We start from the raw sequence: 16,929 nt of genomic DNA, 5'->3' as shown, positions 1-16,929 counted from the left end.
TGACTTTGGGCAAGTCGCTTAACTTCTCTGGGCCTCAGTTCCCTCATCTGGAAATACGATTGATGATGAAATGGGGATGAAGACTGTGAGCCCCACGTGGGACAACCTGATTACCGTGTATCCCCCCAGCGCTTAGAACAGTGCTTTGCACATAGTAAGCTCTTAATAAATGCCATCATTATTATTATTATTATTATTATTAAGTGGTGGGGCTAGGATTAGAACCCAGATCCTTCTGACTCCCAAGCCCGGCCTAGCCTCTATCCTAGGCTACGTTGAGCTCCCCATTATTTGTACGTTTATTCTATTTATTTTATTGTGTTAATATGTTTTGTTTTGTTCTCTGTCTCCCCCTTCTAGACTGTGAGCCCACTGTTGGGTAGGGACCGTCTCTCTATGTTGCCAACTTGGGCTTCCCAAGCGCTTAGTACAGTGCTCTGCACTCAGTAAGCGCTCAATTAGTACGATTGAATGAATGAAGGAATCCCAACCGTGAGGGGAAACTGTGCCGTGTAGCCACGTCCGGGTTTTTGACTGGGGTGGCCACAGAATCCTGATCCCAGCCCAGAGCGTGACTGTTTGAGAGTATTTCCAGCTTTTCCATCTCCAGTTTCAAGTCTGTTCCCAGAGTCCCAGCAGGGAAACAGGGGGAGAGGAGGGGGTGAGTCGACTAGCTACTCCAAGTCGGGTCTGCCCCTCAAGAACCACCTGTCTCATGAAAAAAAAAATCACCCTTCCTTACAACCTCAATCTAATGGTTCTGAGAACCGAAGCAGGAAACCGCAAGCCCCTAATGTTATCAGCCTCATTCGTGAGAGATTGTTAGAGCTCTTTTAACACACAAGGAAGGCAGTGGGCTCTAGACTGTGAGCCCACTGTTGGGTAGGGACCGTCTCTATATGTTGCCAACTTGTACTTCCCAAGCGCTTAGTACAGTGCTCTGCACACAGCACTCAATAAATACGGTTGAATGAGTAAAATATTTCCAGCCTGCTGTTATATCCTGCAGAGACAACCGGTGGGCAAACGTATCTGATGAGTGATTCTAGGAAGGAGAGAACTAAAAAAGGGCCAGCTTTTGAATCATTTGTGAAATGGATAGATCTGGCTGTCCTCTCCTGGCTTTCAATACTATAAATCATGGTCGGAGGCAAAATGAGAAATGCCACCGGATGGGTAAGATTAGAATGGAGAGAAACGTGGCGTGCGTGGGGTTTTTTTTTTTTTTTCCTAAGCAAATCTTTCTGGAACGTAAAAGACTGAGTTTAATGGTCAAATTCTCTTTTCCCCTTTTGACTCAAGGAACCTCCAAAGGAAGATCTGACGGTTTCAGAAAAGTTTCAGCTCGTACTAGATGTAGCACAAAAAGCCCAGGTACCGCCTCTGTTTTTTCCATCTTTGTGGGCTAAGTGAGAGAAGGTTTTATCTTCAAAATGATCTCCCGTCCGGGCTGGGTAGGCCAAAGGAAAGCGCTGAAGCAGACAGCACAGGATCTTTACATCTTCTAGCTGCTGGGTTGAAAGGCAGCGAATGTTATTCCGCTGGGGGAGGGGGAGAGTTTGCTAAATGATTCTTCACCCATTTCTGAGTGCTGCTCATCTCAGCAGGGGTGTAGACTATGGCAAGTGTCAACTCATTAGTCATTCACCTCCCTTGGAGGAATTGATCTTTTGAAGTTTTCCCTCATTGAAAACACTCCTGAGACACCCTCTTGTCACTGTTAGGGCTGAACTGTGACATCAGCCAAGATAACAGCCATTAGCTGCCTTATAATTACAAAATCACACCTAGCGGAGCCAAAAAAACGTAATGGGCAAGTGGAATCCTGGATTCCTTCCTTCATTCAATCGTATCTATTGAGCGCTTACTGTGTGCAGAGCACTTCCAAGTGAGCTTTTGATTTTCCCACAGCCGCTTTCACGTCACTCGTTCGGTGCCCTACCTCCACTGAGGTAGGAAGAGGCAGGTATTATCATCATCATCATCAATCGTATTTATTGAGCGCTTACTATGTGCAGAGCACTGTACTAAGCACTTGGGAAGTACAAATTGGTATCCCCATTTTACAGGGGAGCAAGGCGAGGCCCAGAGAGGTGAAGTGACTTGCCCAACGTCACACAGCAGACCAGTGGAAAAGTTGGGGCTAGGACCCAGATCCATGCTTCTTGCCCTGAACCCAGTTACGCCTGTTCCGCTGCGGTCTGTAAATTGGATTTAATGAGCGGTTTGGTGGCTGTTGATTATGATTGGTTTTTTTTTATGGCCCACGGATTATTATCCTCATTGTTGATCTGGGCATCCGAGGGCACCCTGAACAGGTACTTCTGTCTCAGGAAACGAGTCAGCCTCCCTCTGTCGCTATTTTGACCTGCCAAGTGTGAAAACTAGTTGCAAACCCATCCGTCTCCTCTGCTTAAAACCAGAACCTGTTTGGCAAGATGGCCGACATCCTGGAAAAAATCAAGAAGTAAGTGCCGGCCCCCCAGCCCGCCGCCGCTCGACGCGTTTGGCCCGGGATTCTCCTCTGAGGGGCGAGAGGTTGCAATCGGTAACCGGCTTCCCTCGTGTTTCTCTCCAGCTTGTTCATGTGGGTCCAGCCAGAAATCACCCAGAAGCTATACATTGTCCTGTGGGCCGCTTTCCTCGCATCCTGCTTCTTCCCCTACAGGATCGTTGGACTTGTCATGGGTAAAAGAATTGGGATTTTTTCATTATCTCCGTTGTCGGGCTTCTCCAGATCACTTGGGGCTAGAACGATTGGGATATCTCAACGTCCCTCCTGCCTAGACTCTCCAGTTCCCTTTTACTTCAGCCTGGCAAAAAATTCCCAGACACTTCCCAGCCGGCAGAAGGTTTTCCCAGCTTCATTTCCCCCTCTCCTCTCTCCATCCCTCCCTCTCTCCCTCGTTTACTGGCCTCCAGAGATGTACCAAGGTGTGAACAAAGATGTAAACACCGAGGTGTGAACAAGGATGTAAACTGTTGAGGGGAAAAATTCAAAATTCCAGCAGGATGAGGTTGACTGGATTTCCTCCCCCCTGAGAGAGTCAGTCAGTGGTGTTTAGCGAGTGCTTACCTATGTGCAAAGCAGTGTACTGAGCGCTTGGGAGAGGACGATACAACAGGGTTGGTAGATATGGTCTATGTCCACAGGCAGCTAAGAGCCCAGAGCGGGAGAGTGACATTAAAATAAAGTATGGTTATGTGCTTAAATGCTGTGTAAGTGATGTGGAGCTGAGTGTGGAGTGAACATCAGGCCCTTAAGGGGGAAAGATCCAAGTTCCAGGACAGCGCAGACGGGAGAGGGCGAAGAGGAGGTGAGGGTTCAGTCAGGGAGGGCCTCTTGGAGGAGATGTGATCTTAATAAGGCTCTGAAGGTGGGAAGAGTGGTGAGCTGCCATGTACAAATGGGGAAGGGAGTTCCGGACCAGAGGGCTGATGTGGGCAAGGGCTCAGCAGTGAGACCGATGGGATGAAGGTACAGGTTGGCTTTAGAGGAGCAAAGCGAGCTTGATAAAGTCTATCCATTTTCTCCTCCCTGACCAGGCCAATCGATAAATGAGATTGATCGAGCGCTTACCCTGTGCAGAGCACTGTACTAAGCACTTAAGGCCAAGCAAATAAAACTTCCCCCAAGGGCTGGCTGTAGCAAGAGCTCATTTTATGCGAGGATAACCAGTCCCCTTGGGCGTAACACAGTTGATTTATGGTCCTTTTGATTCCTCTCACAATAATGCAATTTGGGCTCTTGGCTGAGACATCCAAATGCTGTTTTTACCGAGACTTTAGAAAAGTCAAATCGCAGTAAAGCAGGGAGGGGAGAAGGGTGTAGGGTTAGGAAATAGAAGAAATGGGCAAAAGCTTTTTCCAGATTGGATAGAAACACGTGTCAGTTACTGAGCAGATACCTGGTAGGGATGCAGGGCTCAAAGAGTCATCAAAGGAACATTGTGGATTCTTCCCCAGGGTAGGATCTAGTGAGGAAAAGCTGGAGGTCAAAGGTCAGATTTGAGGTAGTTCTGAATGAGTCCTGGAGCTGGATTTTAATTACTGAAATTACTGGGATTAGCCATTTATAAACTTGGTTTATGAGAGGTAAGTACAATAGCTAGCTCCCTGGAAGGAGACAAGGAGGAGAAGATAAAGGAAAATAACTCTTTTTGGGAATTAATGGGCCTTGTGACTTTGTCAGTGGCCACCGCAACCATTTTTTCACCAGAAAAGGCCAAGCTGTTATCAGAATAGCAGAAGGTTCGGTACCACGATAGAGCAGTTCCCTTTCAGGTGGCATTTTTACAAGGGTAATTGAGTAAATTATGTTTATCGACAAGCACCGCTCCAAAAAGAGCAGGTGTTTGCCTGGGGTTTGTTCAAGTATTTTTCAGCTTAGCGTTAATTTAGTTCTAGGTGGCAAAAAGCAAACACAAGTCTCTCTCCGTGAAGCAGTTGGACCCTTCGTTAGAGGATTCTAGACAGAGCAGTTAGCCATTACAGTGGAGAGAGATGTCCAGGGCTTGGTTTAGCCCAGCTGCACAAATAAAAAAACAAATAGGCATTCTTTTCAGCCAGCTAGGATATTCAAGTTCTCCCTACCTGAGTCAGAAAATCCCCACATACCTTTGTGTGGACAGCTGAACAAATATCCACCTGTCACGTTTGAGGTGCTACCCATGTCTGAGCCAACAGGTTCGGGGACTGTTTGAGCCCCTCCCTGATACGTTTCTACTGGTTTCTTAGCCACTGCTGTGACAGAGAATTGTGGAGATGTGTTGCCCCATAGCTGGGGTGTTTTTTTCCCAGATGAGTATTGCAGACAAGGGACTTTTGTTCATTTGTTGTTGTCTGTGTTTTCTTTTAATGGTATTTTTTAGGCGCTTACTATGTTTGAAGCACTGAATTTAAGCGCTGGGGTCGATGCAAGGTTAATTAGGTCAGAAACAGTCCCTGTCCCACATATGGGGCTCACAGTCTTAATCCCCATTTTACAGATAACTGAGGCACAGAGAAGTGAAGTGACTTGTCCAGAGTCACACAGCTGACAAGTGGCAGAGCCAGGATTAGAACCCATGACCCCTGACTTCCCAGCCTGTGCTCTTTCCACTAAGCCACGCTGCTTCTCACATGAGGGAAATGCTGCAGGGTGCAGTGGAAGCCTTCATGTAAAACTTAGTCAGGTGGAAACGAAGACAAGTACTAGTCTTTTACTCAGTGGAGGTAGAGGAAGGCTCTCCATATCGCCGCAGCAGGCTTTAGCCGGCAGTTGAGGAGTGTTCCTCAGCCATGCACACCGGAATGGAACGGAATGCTTTTGCAAGGATCATTTGTTTGTTCATTCATTCATTCAGTTGTATTTATTGAGCGCTTATGGTAGTGCAGAAAGCACTGTAGTAAGCACTTAGGAAGTACAAATTGGCAACATGTAGAGATGGTCCCTACCCAACAGTGGGCTCACAGTCTAGAAGGGGGAGACAGACAACAAAACAAAACTAGTTTAGGTAGAGGCTGGAAATGATGGCCCTGACTAGATGACTTTATCATTATTATTATTATTATTAATAATGATAATTGTGGTATTTGTTAAGCGTTTACTATGTGCCAGACCCTGTACTAAGTACAAGCAAAGCGGGTTGGACACAGTCCCTGTCCCACGTGGAGCGCACAGTCTTAATCCCCGTTTTACAGATGAGGTAACTGGGATCCAGAGAAGTGAATTGACTTGCCCAGTATCACACAGTGGGCAAGTAGTGAAGCAGGGATTAAAACTCAGGTCCTTCCGACTCCCAGGGCTGTGCTCTATCCACTAGGCCGCCCTGTTTTTCTTAGTGCTTAGTGCACTGCTTGGCACACAGAATAAGCACTAAATGATTACCATTATTATCATTATCATTATCATTATCATTATTATCATATTATCATTGTACTTCCCAAGCGCTTAGTACAGTGCTCTGCACATAGTAAGCGCTCAATAAATACGATTGATTGATTGATTGATTGATTCTTCTTCTTATTAGGGATTTTCTCCTTAATATCGTTCAACCATTCTCACTGTCACGTCTGGGTTGAACCCGTGACCTGTGATCCCTCTAGGGCCTGGAGCTCTCCCCTTCCTCCTCCTTCTCCCCGCTGCCTTCCCTTGCAGATGAAAAAAAGAAATCTCCATTTCTGGTCAGAGTCTGCGTGAGGCTGACCCATTCTCTTAGAGTAAACGGGGCTTGCAGGGTGGACATTGCCTTCCGACCCTCGCAAACCTGTCCTGTCGGCAGAAAACATTTGGGATTAGTCCTCCAGTTCCTCCCCCCGGCCCCACCTCACCGTACCCAGAGAGGGGAAGCAAAGGGTGGGCCCGAGTACTTCCCAAGCGCTTAGTACAGTGCTCTGCACACAGTAAGCACTCAATAAATACGATTGATGATGATGATGATGATGATGGGGGGTTGGGGTAAAGGGACCGCCAGCCATCCTCGGGCAGCAACTGTTAATCAAGTAGGATGCAGTGTCAGTCAGGAGGTCACACAGACTGGCATTAGCACCTGAATTTAGCAAAATAGCCACATCCGCACGTACAAGCCACCCTCGCCCATCCTGGAAAACCAAAGCCCCAGAAAACAAGCTGTTAACCCCCACTGGTTGGGGTGAAAATGAGGAGGCAAATGTTTGTTCCCAATGAGACTTGGGTGTCTTGTTTCCCCCCCACCCCTGACCCCTGTCTCTGCGTGATATTGCAACCAAGATGGGGAGCAGGGAAGCTCAAGGGGCTGTGGATGGGAAAGAAGAAGCACGGACTACTGGATTGTTGGGAGAGAAGGAGGAAAATAAAAAGGGAGCTGGGGAATTGTGGGGGGAACGAGCACATCCTGGGAGGCCAAAGGAATGGGGTGTGCGAACAACATATGATGAAACGCCTATCGGGACCACAAACCCTGATAAAAACCACCCAGTGGAAAGGTTCAGTCATAAGAGGAAATAGTGATGTGGAAATATCTACAGAGAAGCCACTGACTTGATACAGTTCCAAGGCTGGGGCAACCATAATCTGAGAGATCATCAGGGGTTTTCTCAGAGAGCGTATTTTTTTTTAAATGGTATTTGCTAAGAGCTTACTCAGTGCCAAGCATTGCACTAATCACCCTGCTCTGCCAATTGTCAGCTGTGTGACTTTGGGTAAGTCACTTAACTTCTCTGGGCCTCAATTGCCTCATCTGTAAAATGGGAATTAAGACTGTGAGCCCACCTCGGGACAACCTGATCACCTTGTAACCTACCCAGCGCTTAGAACAGTGCATTGCACATAGTAAGGGCTTAATAAATGCCATCATTATTATTATTGTTAGATACAGAATTATCAGGTGGGACACAGACCCTGCCCCACGTGGGGCTCACAGTCTAAATAGGAGGGAGTAGGATTTAATCCCCACTTTACGGATGGGGAAACTGAGGCCCAGAGAAGTTCAGTGCCTTTAGTCATCTAACTAGACTTTAGTCACCTTCCCAGACTGAGCCCCTTCCTTCCTCTCCCCCTCGTTCCCCTCTCCATCTCCCCCATCTTACCTCCTTCCTTTCCCCACAGCACCTGTATATATGTATATATGTTTGTACATATTTATTACTCTATTTATTTATTTATTTTACTTGTACCTTTCTATTCTATTTATTTTATTTTGTTAGTATGTTTGGTTTTGTTCTCTGTCTCCCCCTTCTAGACTGTGAGCCCACTGTTGGGTAGGGACTGTCTCTATATTTTGCCAGCTTGTACTTCCCAAGCGCTTAGTACAGTGCTCTGCACACAGTAAGCACTCAATAAATACGATCGATTGATTGATCTAACTCCCAGGCCCGTGCTCGTTTCACTAGGCCACGCTGCTTCCCATCCATCTCCAGTTTGCTCAGATTGAATGTCTAGTTAGGGGAAAATAGGATGAGCCGGCGGGGAATGTAGTAGTAGTAACATTTTTGAGTGCCTGCTTGGTTCAGTGCCCTGTACTGGCCAAATGGGAAATACAGAGTAATGAAGCGTCACGCTCCTTGCCCGCAAGGAGCTTCTTGGGGGAGAGAAGCAGACCCAGAAGTCTTCCCTTCTGGGAAATGAGGGCTTAGTTGGGGAAAGCCTCTTGGAGGAGATGTGCCTTCAGTAAGGCTTTGAAAGCGGGGAGGGAGATTGTCTGTCAGATGTGAAGAGGAAGGGCGTTCCAGGCCAGAGGCAGGATGCGGTGAGAGGTTAGCGGCGATATAGACGAGATTGCGGTACAGTGAGGAGGTTGGCATTAGAGCAGCAGAGTGCGCGGGCTGGGTCGTGGTAGGAGAGCAGCGAGGTGAGGCAGGAGTTTCTGTTTCTGGGAAAGTAGCCCCTCAGGGGCCGGCCCGCCGGGAGGAGTCGGCTGAAAACACCCGTTTCTGAAAACACCCCAGACCCTTTAGGAGATGAACTTTTAGACTGTGAGCCCACTGTCGGGTAGGGACTGTCTCTATATGTTGCCAACTTGTACTTCCCAAGCGCTTAGTACAGTGCTCTGCACACAGTAAGCGCTCAATAAATACGATTGATGATGGTGATGATGATGAATCGAGGCAGACCCTTTAGGGGACGAATCGAGGCTGTCGGCAGGTTGGCAGACGGAAGCCAATTTGTCGTCCCATCGCTCCACCCCTGTAAGGGTTAAGCCCGGCCCCACGGGTCACCTCCGCAGCTCCTTCTGACCGCTTGGACCCACCCACCTGGCATCACCTTGTCATCAGGTCTCACCAGCTCCCTTCTCTCCCCTTCCCTTATCATCATCATCAATCGCATTTATCGAGCGCTTACTGTGTGCAGAGCACTGTACTAAGCGCTTGGGAAGTACAAGTTGGCAACACATCCCTCCCTGACCCCCAACCCTAAAATCCTTCCTGCTGGGGAACCTGTCTACCTTCTCTGTTGCTGTGCTCTCTCAAGCGCTTAGTCCAGTGCTCTGCACACAGAAAGTGCTCAATAAATACCATTATTGATTATTATTAATAATAATGGCATTTATTAAGTGCTTACTTTGTGCAAAGCACTGTTCTAAGCACTGGGGAAGTTACAAGGTTATCAGGTTGTCCCATGGGGGGCTCACAGTCTTAATCCCCATTTTCCAGATGAGGTAACTGAGGCACAGAGAAGTGAAGTGACTTGCCCAAAGTCACCCAGCTGACAATCGGCGGAGCCAGAATTTGAACCCATGACCTCTGACTCCAAAACCCGGGCTCATTCCACTGAGCCACACTGATTCTCTGATTGATTTCTCCCTCTGCTTCCCTTCCTCAGTCCTCACCGCCCCCCGCCATCTCTCATTCCGTCCTTGTACTCCTGTCGACTGTAAGCTCATTACGGGCAGGGAATGTGTCTGCTAATTCTGTTGCACTCTCCTAAGAGCTTAGTACAGTGTTCTGCACATAGTAAGCACTCAGTAGATGCCATTGATTAATTGACTGTATCCACCCTCCTCCAGGAGGCCTTCCCAGACTGAGCCCCCTCCTTCCTCTCCCCCTCTCCCCCTCTCCATCCCCCCGCCTTACCTCCTTCCCCTCCCCACACCACCTGTATATATGTATATATGTTTGTATGTATTTATTACTCTATATATTTATTTATTTTATTTGTACGTATTTATTCTATTTATTTAATTTTGTTAATATGTTTTGTTTAGTTCTCTGTCTCCCCCTTCTAGACTGTGAGCCCACTGTTGGGTAGGGACCGTCTCTATATGTTGCCAACTTGTACTTCCCAAGCGCTTAGTACAGTGCTCTGCACACAGTAAGTGCTCAATAAATACGATTGAATGAATGAATGAATCCACCCTCTCTTTCCCTCACCTCTCTCTTCCTCCTCTCCCTCTTCTCTTCCCTCTAAACTGTAAGCTTGTTGTGGGCAAGGGACACGTCTACCAACTCTGTTGTATTGTACTCTCCCAGGCGCTTAGTACAGTGCTGTGCACAAAATAAGTGCTCAATAAATACCATTGATCGATTATTTGCGCACAGTCTTAATCCCCATTTTACAGATGAGGGAACTGAGGCACAGAGCAGTGAAGTCCCACACAGGGCTCACAGTTTTAATCCCCGTTTTACAGATGAGGGGACTGAGGCACAGAGCAGTGAAGTGACTTGCCCAAGGTCACATAGCAGGCAAGTGGAGGCGGCAGGATTAGAACTCAGGACCTTCTGATTCTGTGTCCACTAAGCCATGCTCTCCTCTGTCTATTGATGTTTTTCTGCCCCGCGAGTCCGACGCTCACAACGTGAACACCAAGGACGCCCCTCCCGAGATTTTGAATCCAGAAATGTCGCTTCGATTCATTCATTCAGTCGTGTTTATTGAGCGCTTACTGTGTGCAGAGCACTGAACTAAGCGCTTAATAAGGGCAGGAGGACGCAGAGGAGGTTGCATGCTGATCCGTGTCCTTTCACCATCGCAGGACTCTATGCCGGAATCAAGTTCTTCCTCATCGATTTCATCTTCAAACGCTGCCCCAGACTGCGAGCTAAGTACGACACCCCCTATATCATCTGGATGAATTTACCCACCGACCCTCAGCTCAAAGAACGGTCCCTCGCCGCTGTGTCTCGGAGGGTGAGTCCCGCCTCCGCCGTTGCTGGCGATCGTTTCCTACCTCGGGTCACTGGGGCACGTCCGTTTGGGTGGCCGGGGTTGAGGGAGCGGAAAAGATCGGGTCCGTATTAAATAGTAAATGTCCATCTCCGTTCTCGGAAAGGATCGGGTCCGTATTAAATAGTAAATGTCCATCTCCGTTCCCTCAGAAGCCCCCTGAAGCCCACATTTGTGCCTGGTCGGTTTTTTGTTTTGTTTTTGTTTGCTTTTTCTTGGCATTCTTGCAATGAGTTTCTTAAAAATCACCTCCTTTTGCGTTATTCATCATTAATAGGTAGTTAATAGTGATAGTGGTCGTATTTATTGCCTGCCTACTGAATGCAAAGCAGTATATGGGGTGCTGGGGAAAATACGTGCATTCTGGAAAATATCAATCAATCATGTTTATTGAGTGCTTACTATGTTTAGAGCACTGTACTAAGCGCTTGGGAGAGGACAGTACAACAGAATTGGCAGCACGCTCCTTGCCCCTAATGACCTTACAGTCTAAAGGGGGGACCGACGTTAATGCCAATAAATAAGTCGTTTATAATATATAATTTAAAGATATATACGTAAGTGCTGTGGGGTTGAGGGTGGGGCAGATAGCAAATGGCCAAAGGTCACAGATTGAAGTGCGTAGACAAGCAAATATCCAACGGTCACAGACGGAAGCGTGTAGTCTTACAGAACCACTGTAAGGCGGGTCGGGTTCCCAGAGAACAGAAGAGGCTATCGCCCACCTTTCTCCACAAAAGACTTGATAGTCGTCTCCTGTTCCACTGACTATTCATCCAGTTTCCAGTTAGTCTGTCCAGGATGGCAATGGCCCTGGACGGCTTGGTTTTCATTCCCACGGCCCAGCCTCCTTTGTGCTTCCGTGTCCGAGTCCCACGGCTCAGAAATGGTATCGTGGTCCCGGGGACCCAGGCCGGGAATGCCCAGGCAGTATTCCCACCCCTGCCTGGAGAAATGCTCTGAGTCTTTTAGACTGTGAGCCCACTGTTGGGTAGGGACTGTCTCTATATGTTGCCAATTTGTACTTCCCAAGCGCTTAGTACAGTGCTGTGCACATAGTAAGCGCTCAATAAATACGATTGATGATGATGATGAGGTCCGGCGAATCTCGGCAAAGCGGCGCGGGTGGCATCGGTTCTTTCCGCTTCCTGCCCATCATAGCGGTTGGGACGCCAAGCACGCCTCTGGGGTGCTCCCCCCCCAATTCCTTGCCTGGCATCCTTGCCCTTTGGGGCCCAGTGGGCATTTCAGGAAGACTAAAGCTGGAGGGGCCAGGAAGGAGGAGAAGGGAACAGGATCCAAAACGGAACCCAGGTTGTCCTTTGACATATGCCAGCGTCCTCTTTGGACAGGGGGCACAGCCCTTGCAGAAATGACTTTCTCATCCCGAAAGCAGCTCCGAAATCTCCCCGAGAGGTCCCCCTCTGTGCCCTGGCCAGGGCTGCCCCAGATTGCTTGGGTTGCATTCTAAACACGGTTTTAAGATTTTGTTGTTGTTGTTGCTTTTCTCCCCTGCCCATGAGCCAGCCTCGGCCGTCTCATCATTGGTTGGAGGGGGTACTTCAAAACAAAAAAACATTCCCCCCGCCCCCCTCGAGATTCATCCAGAGAAAGGGAGCAGAGAACGGGAGCTTTTAAAAAGTGAACACCTCCAGGACAGATGGGTGTCTGCTCTCTACTTTAGTGCCTGCAGGAATGGGGCCTCTACAGCCTTTGCCAGTTTACCCGTAGGTGTCCGTCCTGCTGCAAGAGAAGTTCTTCTACAGGTCTAGCCAGAATATCTCATGCTGTAATTCAGACCCATTTCTTCATGTCAGTCGGTCAGTCATATTTATTGAGCACTTACTGTGTGCAGACCACTGTACTAAACGCTTGGGAGAGTACAACAGAACAATATAACACATTCCCTGCCCACGAGGAGTTTACAGTCTTATTTGATCCTCTGTGGGCATAGAAACCAACTGTTCTCCGTTTTTCTCACCAAATCCAGGTGTATTGATGAGGGAAATGATTAACTCCCCCCTAAGCATTCTCTTCTACAGGCTAAACAATCCCACATCCTTTAACCTTTCTCCTCCAGGGTTGCCGCCCCACCCTTTTATCATTTTTTCACTCTCCTCATCCCTCTCACGCATTTCTCTGCATCCTTTTTCCAGTGTGGTGGTCAATACCTGACAGGCTACTCCAACAAGGGTCTGACAAGTGTGGCATCTAATGGAAAGGTCAATTTCTAGTTCTTGCCAGTCTGGCTCATTGTTCTTACATCCCAGGTCTGTGTGAACTGCAGCAGCAAATAGCCGCAAATAGCGGCTGGTGGACATTTTGTTTCTGCTCGTCTCAGCCTCCTGATCCTCTTTCTGTACCATCGTATCAAGTCCGTCTCGTCCAGCCCCATGTTTATGGTCTTGCATCGCTAAATAAGCCATCTCGCATCTGTCCCACTGAGTCCCGTCCCATTAGTGTAGGACCGTCAGTCAGTCAATCGATAGTATCACCTGTGTGCAGAGCACTACACTAAACATTTGGCAAAGCCAATTGATTTAGCCTTCTAATTTTCCAGAGTCCCTGTGGTTAAAATAAAAAAAAAAAGGAAAGGGGGTTGAGAGGGAGAAGAAAGCAGGGAGCTTGGCAGAGTTTGAGGATTAACCTAATTTGTTAATTCATTCGTCAATTATGGTATTTGTTAAGATCTTACTACGTCACAAGCACTGTCCTCAGTGTGGGCGTAGATATAAGTTAATCAGGTTGGACACAGTCCTGCCCCACATGGGGCTCATGGTCCAAGTGGGAAGGAAAACAGGAATTGAAGTCATTCAGGCTACAGAGAGAAGGAAGGAGAAAGGTGGCATAATGGGAGAGGCCCTGAGAAAATATTCCCATCAGCATCCGTCTGGTTGTGCCGAGCCTCCCCCTTGGCAGATCCCATCGGTACTCAGATCCTTGGAAGCTGTTCGGGGCCCAGAGAAACCTGAGATGAGAGGGAGACGAGGGGTGAACACCAAGCCCCGGAAATGTCTATTTTAACATCAGGCTGGAGGCCGCGGGAGACCACCTGGCAATGGAGCGGACCACCCAGCTGGCTACTCTGGGGACAGAAGGCAGGAGCCTGAAGGGAAGTCAGGAGGTGCAGAAATAATCTGCCAGTCGTATTTATTGAGCACTTATTAGGTGAGCACTGTAATAATAATAATAATAATGGCATTTATTAAGCGCTTACTATGTGCAGAGCACTGTTCTAAGCGCTGGAGAGGTTACAAGATGATCAGGTTATCCCACAGTGGGGCTCACAGTTTTCATCCCCGTTTTACAGATGAGGAAACTGAGCCCTAGAGAAGTGAAGTGACTTGCCCAAAGTCACACAGCTAATTGGCGGAGCTGGGATTTGAACCCATGACCCCTGACGCCAAAGCCCGTGCTCTTTCCCACTGAGCCACGCTGCTTCACTGTACTAAGCGCTTGGATGAGTACAGTCGAACAGTATACAGACACATTCCCTGCCCACAACGAGCTTATAGTCCAGAGGGGGAGACAGACAGTAATGTAAATAAATTACAGAGCTGGATGCAAATTCTGTGGGTTCTTTGGGGAACAAACCATAAAGTTAAAAATTGGGCTTTCATAATAATAATAATAATAATGATGGCATTTGTTAAGCGCTTACTATGTGCAAAGCACTGTTCTAAGCACTGGGGGGGATACAAGGTGATGAGTTTGTCCCACGCAGGGCTCACAGTCTTAATCCCCATTTTACAGATGAGAGAACTGAGGCTCAGAGAAGTTGAGTGACTTGCCCAAGGTCACACAGCAGACTTGTGGCGGAGATGGGATTTGAACCCACGACCTCTGATTCCAAAGCCCGTGCTCTTTCCATCTGTTCCCAGCTAGATACTGAGGTAGTAGGAGAGGAAAACAAGCCGGATTTTCCTGTGGGTTTTCCCACGTGGAGAAGGGAAAGCACACAGTCTATGTGGTCTCTACTGCTTTATTTTCTTAATGGTATTTGTTAAGCACTGACTATGTGTCAAACACTGTTCTAAGCGCTGGGATAGGTACAAGTTAATTAGATCAGACACAGTCCCTGACCCACATGGGGCTCACAGTCTAAGAAGGAGAGAAAAGGAGAAGCAGCATGGCTCAGTGGAAAGAGCACGGGCTTTGGAGTCAGAGGTCATGGATTCGAATCCCGGCTCCGCCACTTGTCAGCTGTGTGACTTTGGGCAAGTCAGTTAACTACTCTGGGCCTCAGTTCCCTCATCTGTAAAATGGGGGTGAAGACTGTGAACCCCCCGTGGGACAACCTGATCACCTTGTAACCTCCCCAGCGCTTAGTACAGTGCTTTGCACATAGCGCTTAATAAATGCCATATAAAAAAAAAGGTATCTCTATTTTACCATTGAGGAAACAGAAGCACAGAGAAGTGACTTGCCCAGGGCCACGCAGCAAGCAATTGGCAGAGCTGGGATTAGAAGCTAAATCCTCCTGAATCCCAGCCCCGTGTTTTCTCCACGAGGTCGTACTGCTTCTCTGCTGGTCTAGTGAAGACATGCCCTAAAGAAGCACACCACAGCCCACGCCCGCCGTCTCCAATATGGTGTCCCTAGTGAGTGTCCTTGCCCTCCCTTTTTGCAGAAAGACGCAGGAGGAAGGTGGGACTTTGCGGTCTTGTGTAGCCATCTGGAACGGAGCTCAGAGATGAGGTGTTTGGCTCAGACTGGGCCTTGGCTCTCAAGCGAGAGGAAGCCGTAAAGGCCGGGCCCCGACGCAGACTCAGGCCGCCTGGTTCTGAAGAGGGTCTCTGAGGGGACTGGGTGGGGACTGTGTGTACAAATGTGTTGCCAATTTGTACTTCCCAAGCGCTTAGTACAGTGCTCTGCACATAGTAAGCGCTCAATAAATACGGTTGATTGATTGATTGATTGACCCTCTGCGGGGCCTCGGCCGAGAAGCCCGGAGCCAGTTCAAGCCGGGAGAAAACCGTGTGGGTGTCACAGCCGCTTCCCCTCCGGGCCAGGCTGAGAGAGAACCGGGGGATGTCACAGCCACCTCCCTCCGGGCCAGGCTGGGAGAGAATTGTGTGGTGTCACAGCCACCTCAATCAATCAGTCCTATATATTGAGCCCTTACTGTTTGCAGAGCACTTAACACTGTCCTCCCTCCCGGTTGGGCTGGGAGAGAACCGTGGAGTGTCATAGCCACCTCCCTCTGTGCCAACCTGGGATCACATCCAGTTATCCCAGGTTGATGATGATGATGGCATTTGTTAAGCACTTACTATGTGCCAAGCACTGTTCTAAGCACGGGGGGATACAATGTGACCAAGCTGTCCCACGTGGGGCTCACAGTCTTAATCCCCATTTTTACAGATGAGGTAGCTGAGGCTCAGAGAAGTTAAGTGACTTGCCCAAGGTCACATAGCAGACTTGTGGCCTGTGGTGGCTCGGAGGGAAAGTAACAGCCTTGAAAGGTTGGAGGCCTGGGTTCTAATCCCCCCTCTGGTATGAGAGTTGAAAAAAGATTGTAAATACCTAGGAGGGTTTAGAATAGATCACCTCAGAGTGCTGAGATAAAATTTTAGGAAGCAGCGTGGCTCAGTGGAGAAGAGCACGGGCTTTGGAGTCAGAGGTCATGGGTTCAAACCCCGGCTCCGCCAATTGTCAGCTGTGTGACTTTGGGCAAGTCACTTAACTTCTCTGTGCCTCAGTTACCTCATCTGTAAAATGGGGCTTGAGACTGTGAGCCCCATGTGGGACAACCTGATCACCTTGTAACCTCCCCAGCGCTTAGAACAGTGCTTTGCACATAGTAAGCGCTTAATAAATGCCATTATTATTATTATTATTATTATTATTGTGGTGGAGCCGGGATTCAAACCCATGACCTCTGACTCCAAAACCTGTGCTGTTTCCACTGAGCCACGCCGCTTCTCTATCTAGCAGAGCACTCACTATCCTCCTCCATAGTTGGCCTAGGTTGGCCTAGTGGAAAGAGCACAGGCTGGGCTTCTAACCCCAGCTCCGCCACTTGCCTGCCGGGTGACCTTGGGCAGCCGACTCACGTCTCTTCTCGGGGCCTCAGTCTCCTCATCTGAAAAATCGGTTTTCAGTACCCAGAGCCCCGTGCGGGACAGGGATTGTGTCTGACCCGCTGGGGCTTAATATAGCATCTGGCATATAGGAAGCGCTTAACAAAGACTGCAGTTCTTAACATTCTTATCGTCACCTCCTTCCGTGCCAAGCTGGGAGACAACCGCTTGGAATCGCATCCTCCGATCGGCGCTAGCCAGTAGCTGGGATAATGTCAGGCGCCG

The 16,929-nt window shown here is 48.5% G+C and overlaps 1 protein-coding gene across 2 annotated transcripts in view; it reads left to right on the top strand.

The window, feature by feature from the left end:
• Nucleotides 1-16,929, top strand: part of GRAMD4 (GRAM domain containing 4) — a 114,283-nt gene that overhangs the window by 85,903 nt on the left and 11,451 nt on the right. For both annotated transcript variants that reach the window (XM_038756249.1, XM_038756248.1), the window contains exons 11-14: nt 1,303-1,374; nt 2,424-2,467; nt 2,579-2,688; nt 10,431-10,585. In XM_038756249.1, the coding sequence (XP_038612177.1) occupies nt 1,303-1,374; nt 2,424-2,467; nt 2,579-2,688; nt 10,431-10,585 (381 nt within the window). The remainder of the gene's footprint in view (nt 1-1,302; nt 1,375-2,423; nt 2,468-2,578; nt 2,689-10,430; nt 10,586-16,929) is intronic.

This window comes from Tachyglossus aculeatus, chromosome 14 (genome assembly GCF_015852505.1).
Source record: "Tachyglossus aculeatus isolate mTacAcu1 chromosome 14, mTacAcu1.pri, whole genome shotgun sequence".
NCBI classification, from domain to species: domain Eukaryota; kingdom Metazoa; phylum Chordata; class Mammalia; order Monotremata; family Tachyglossidae; genus Tachyglossus; species Tachyglossus aculeatus.
Note: the sequence above shows the minus strand (reverse complement) of the source record. Positions and strands in the feature narration are given on the sequence as shown.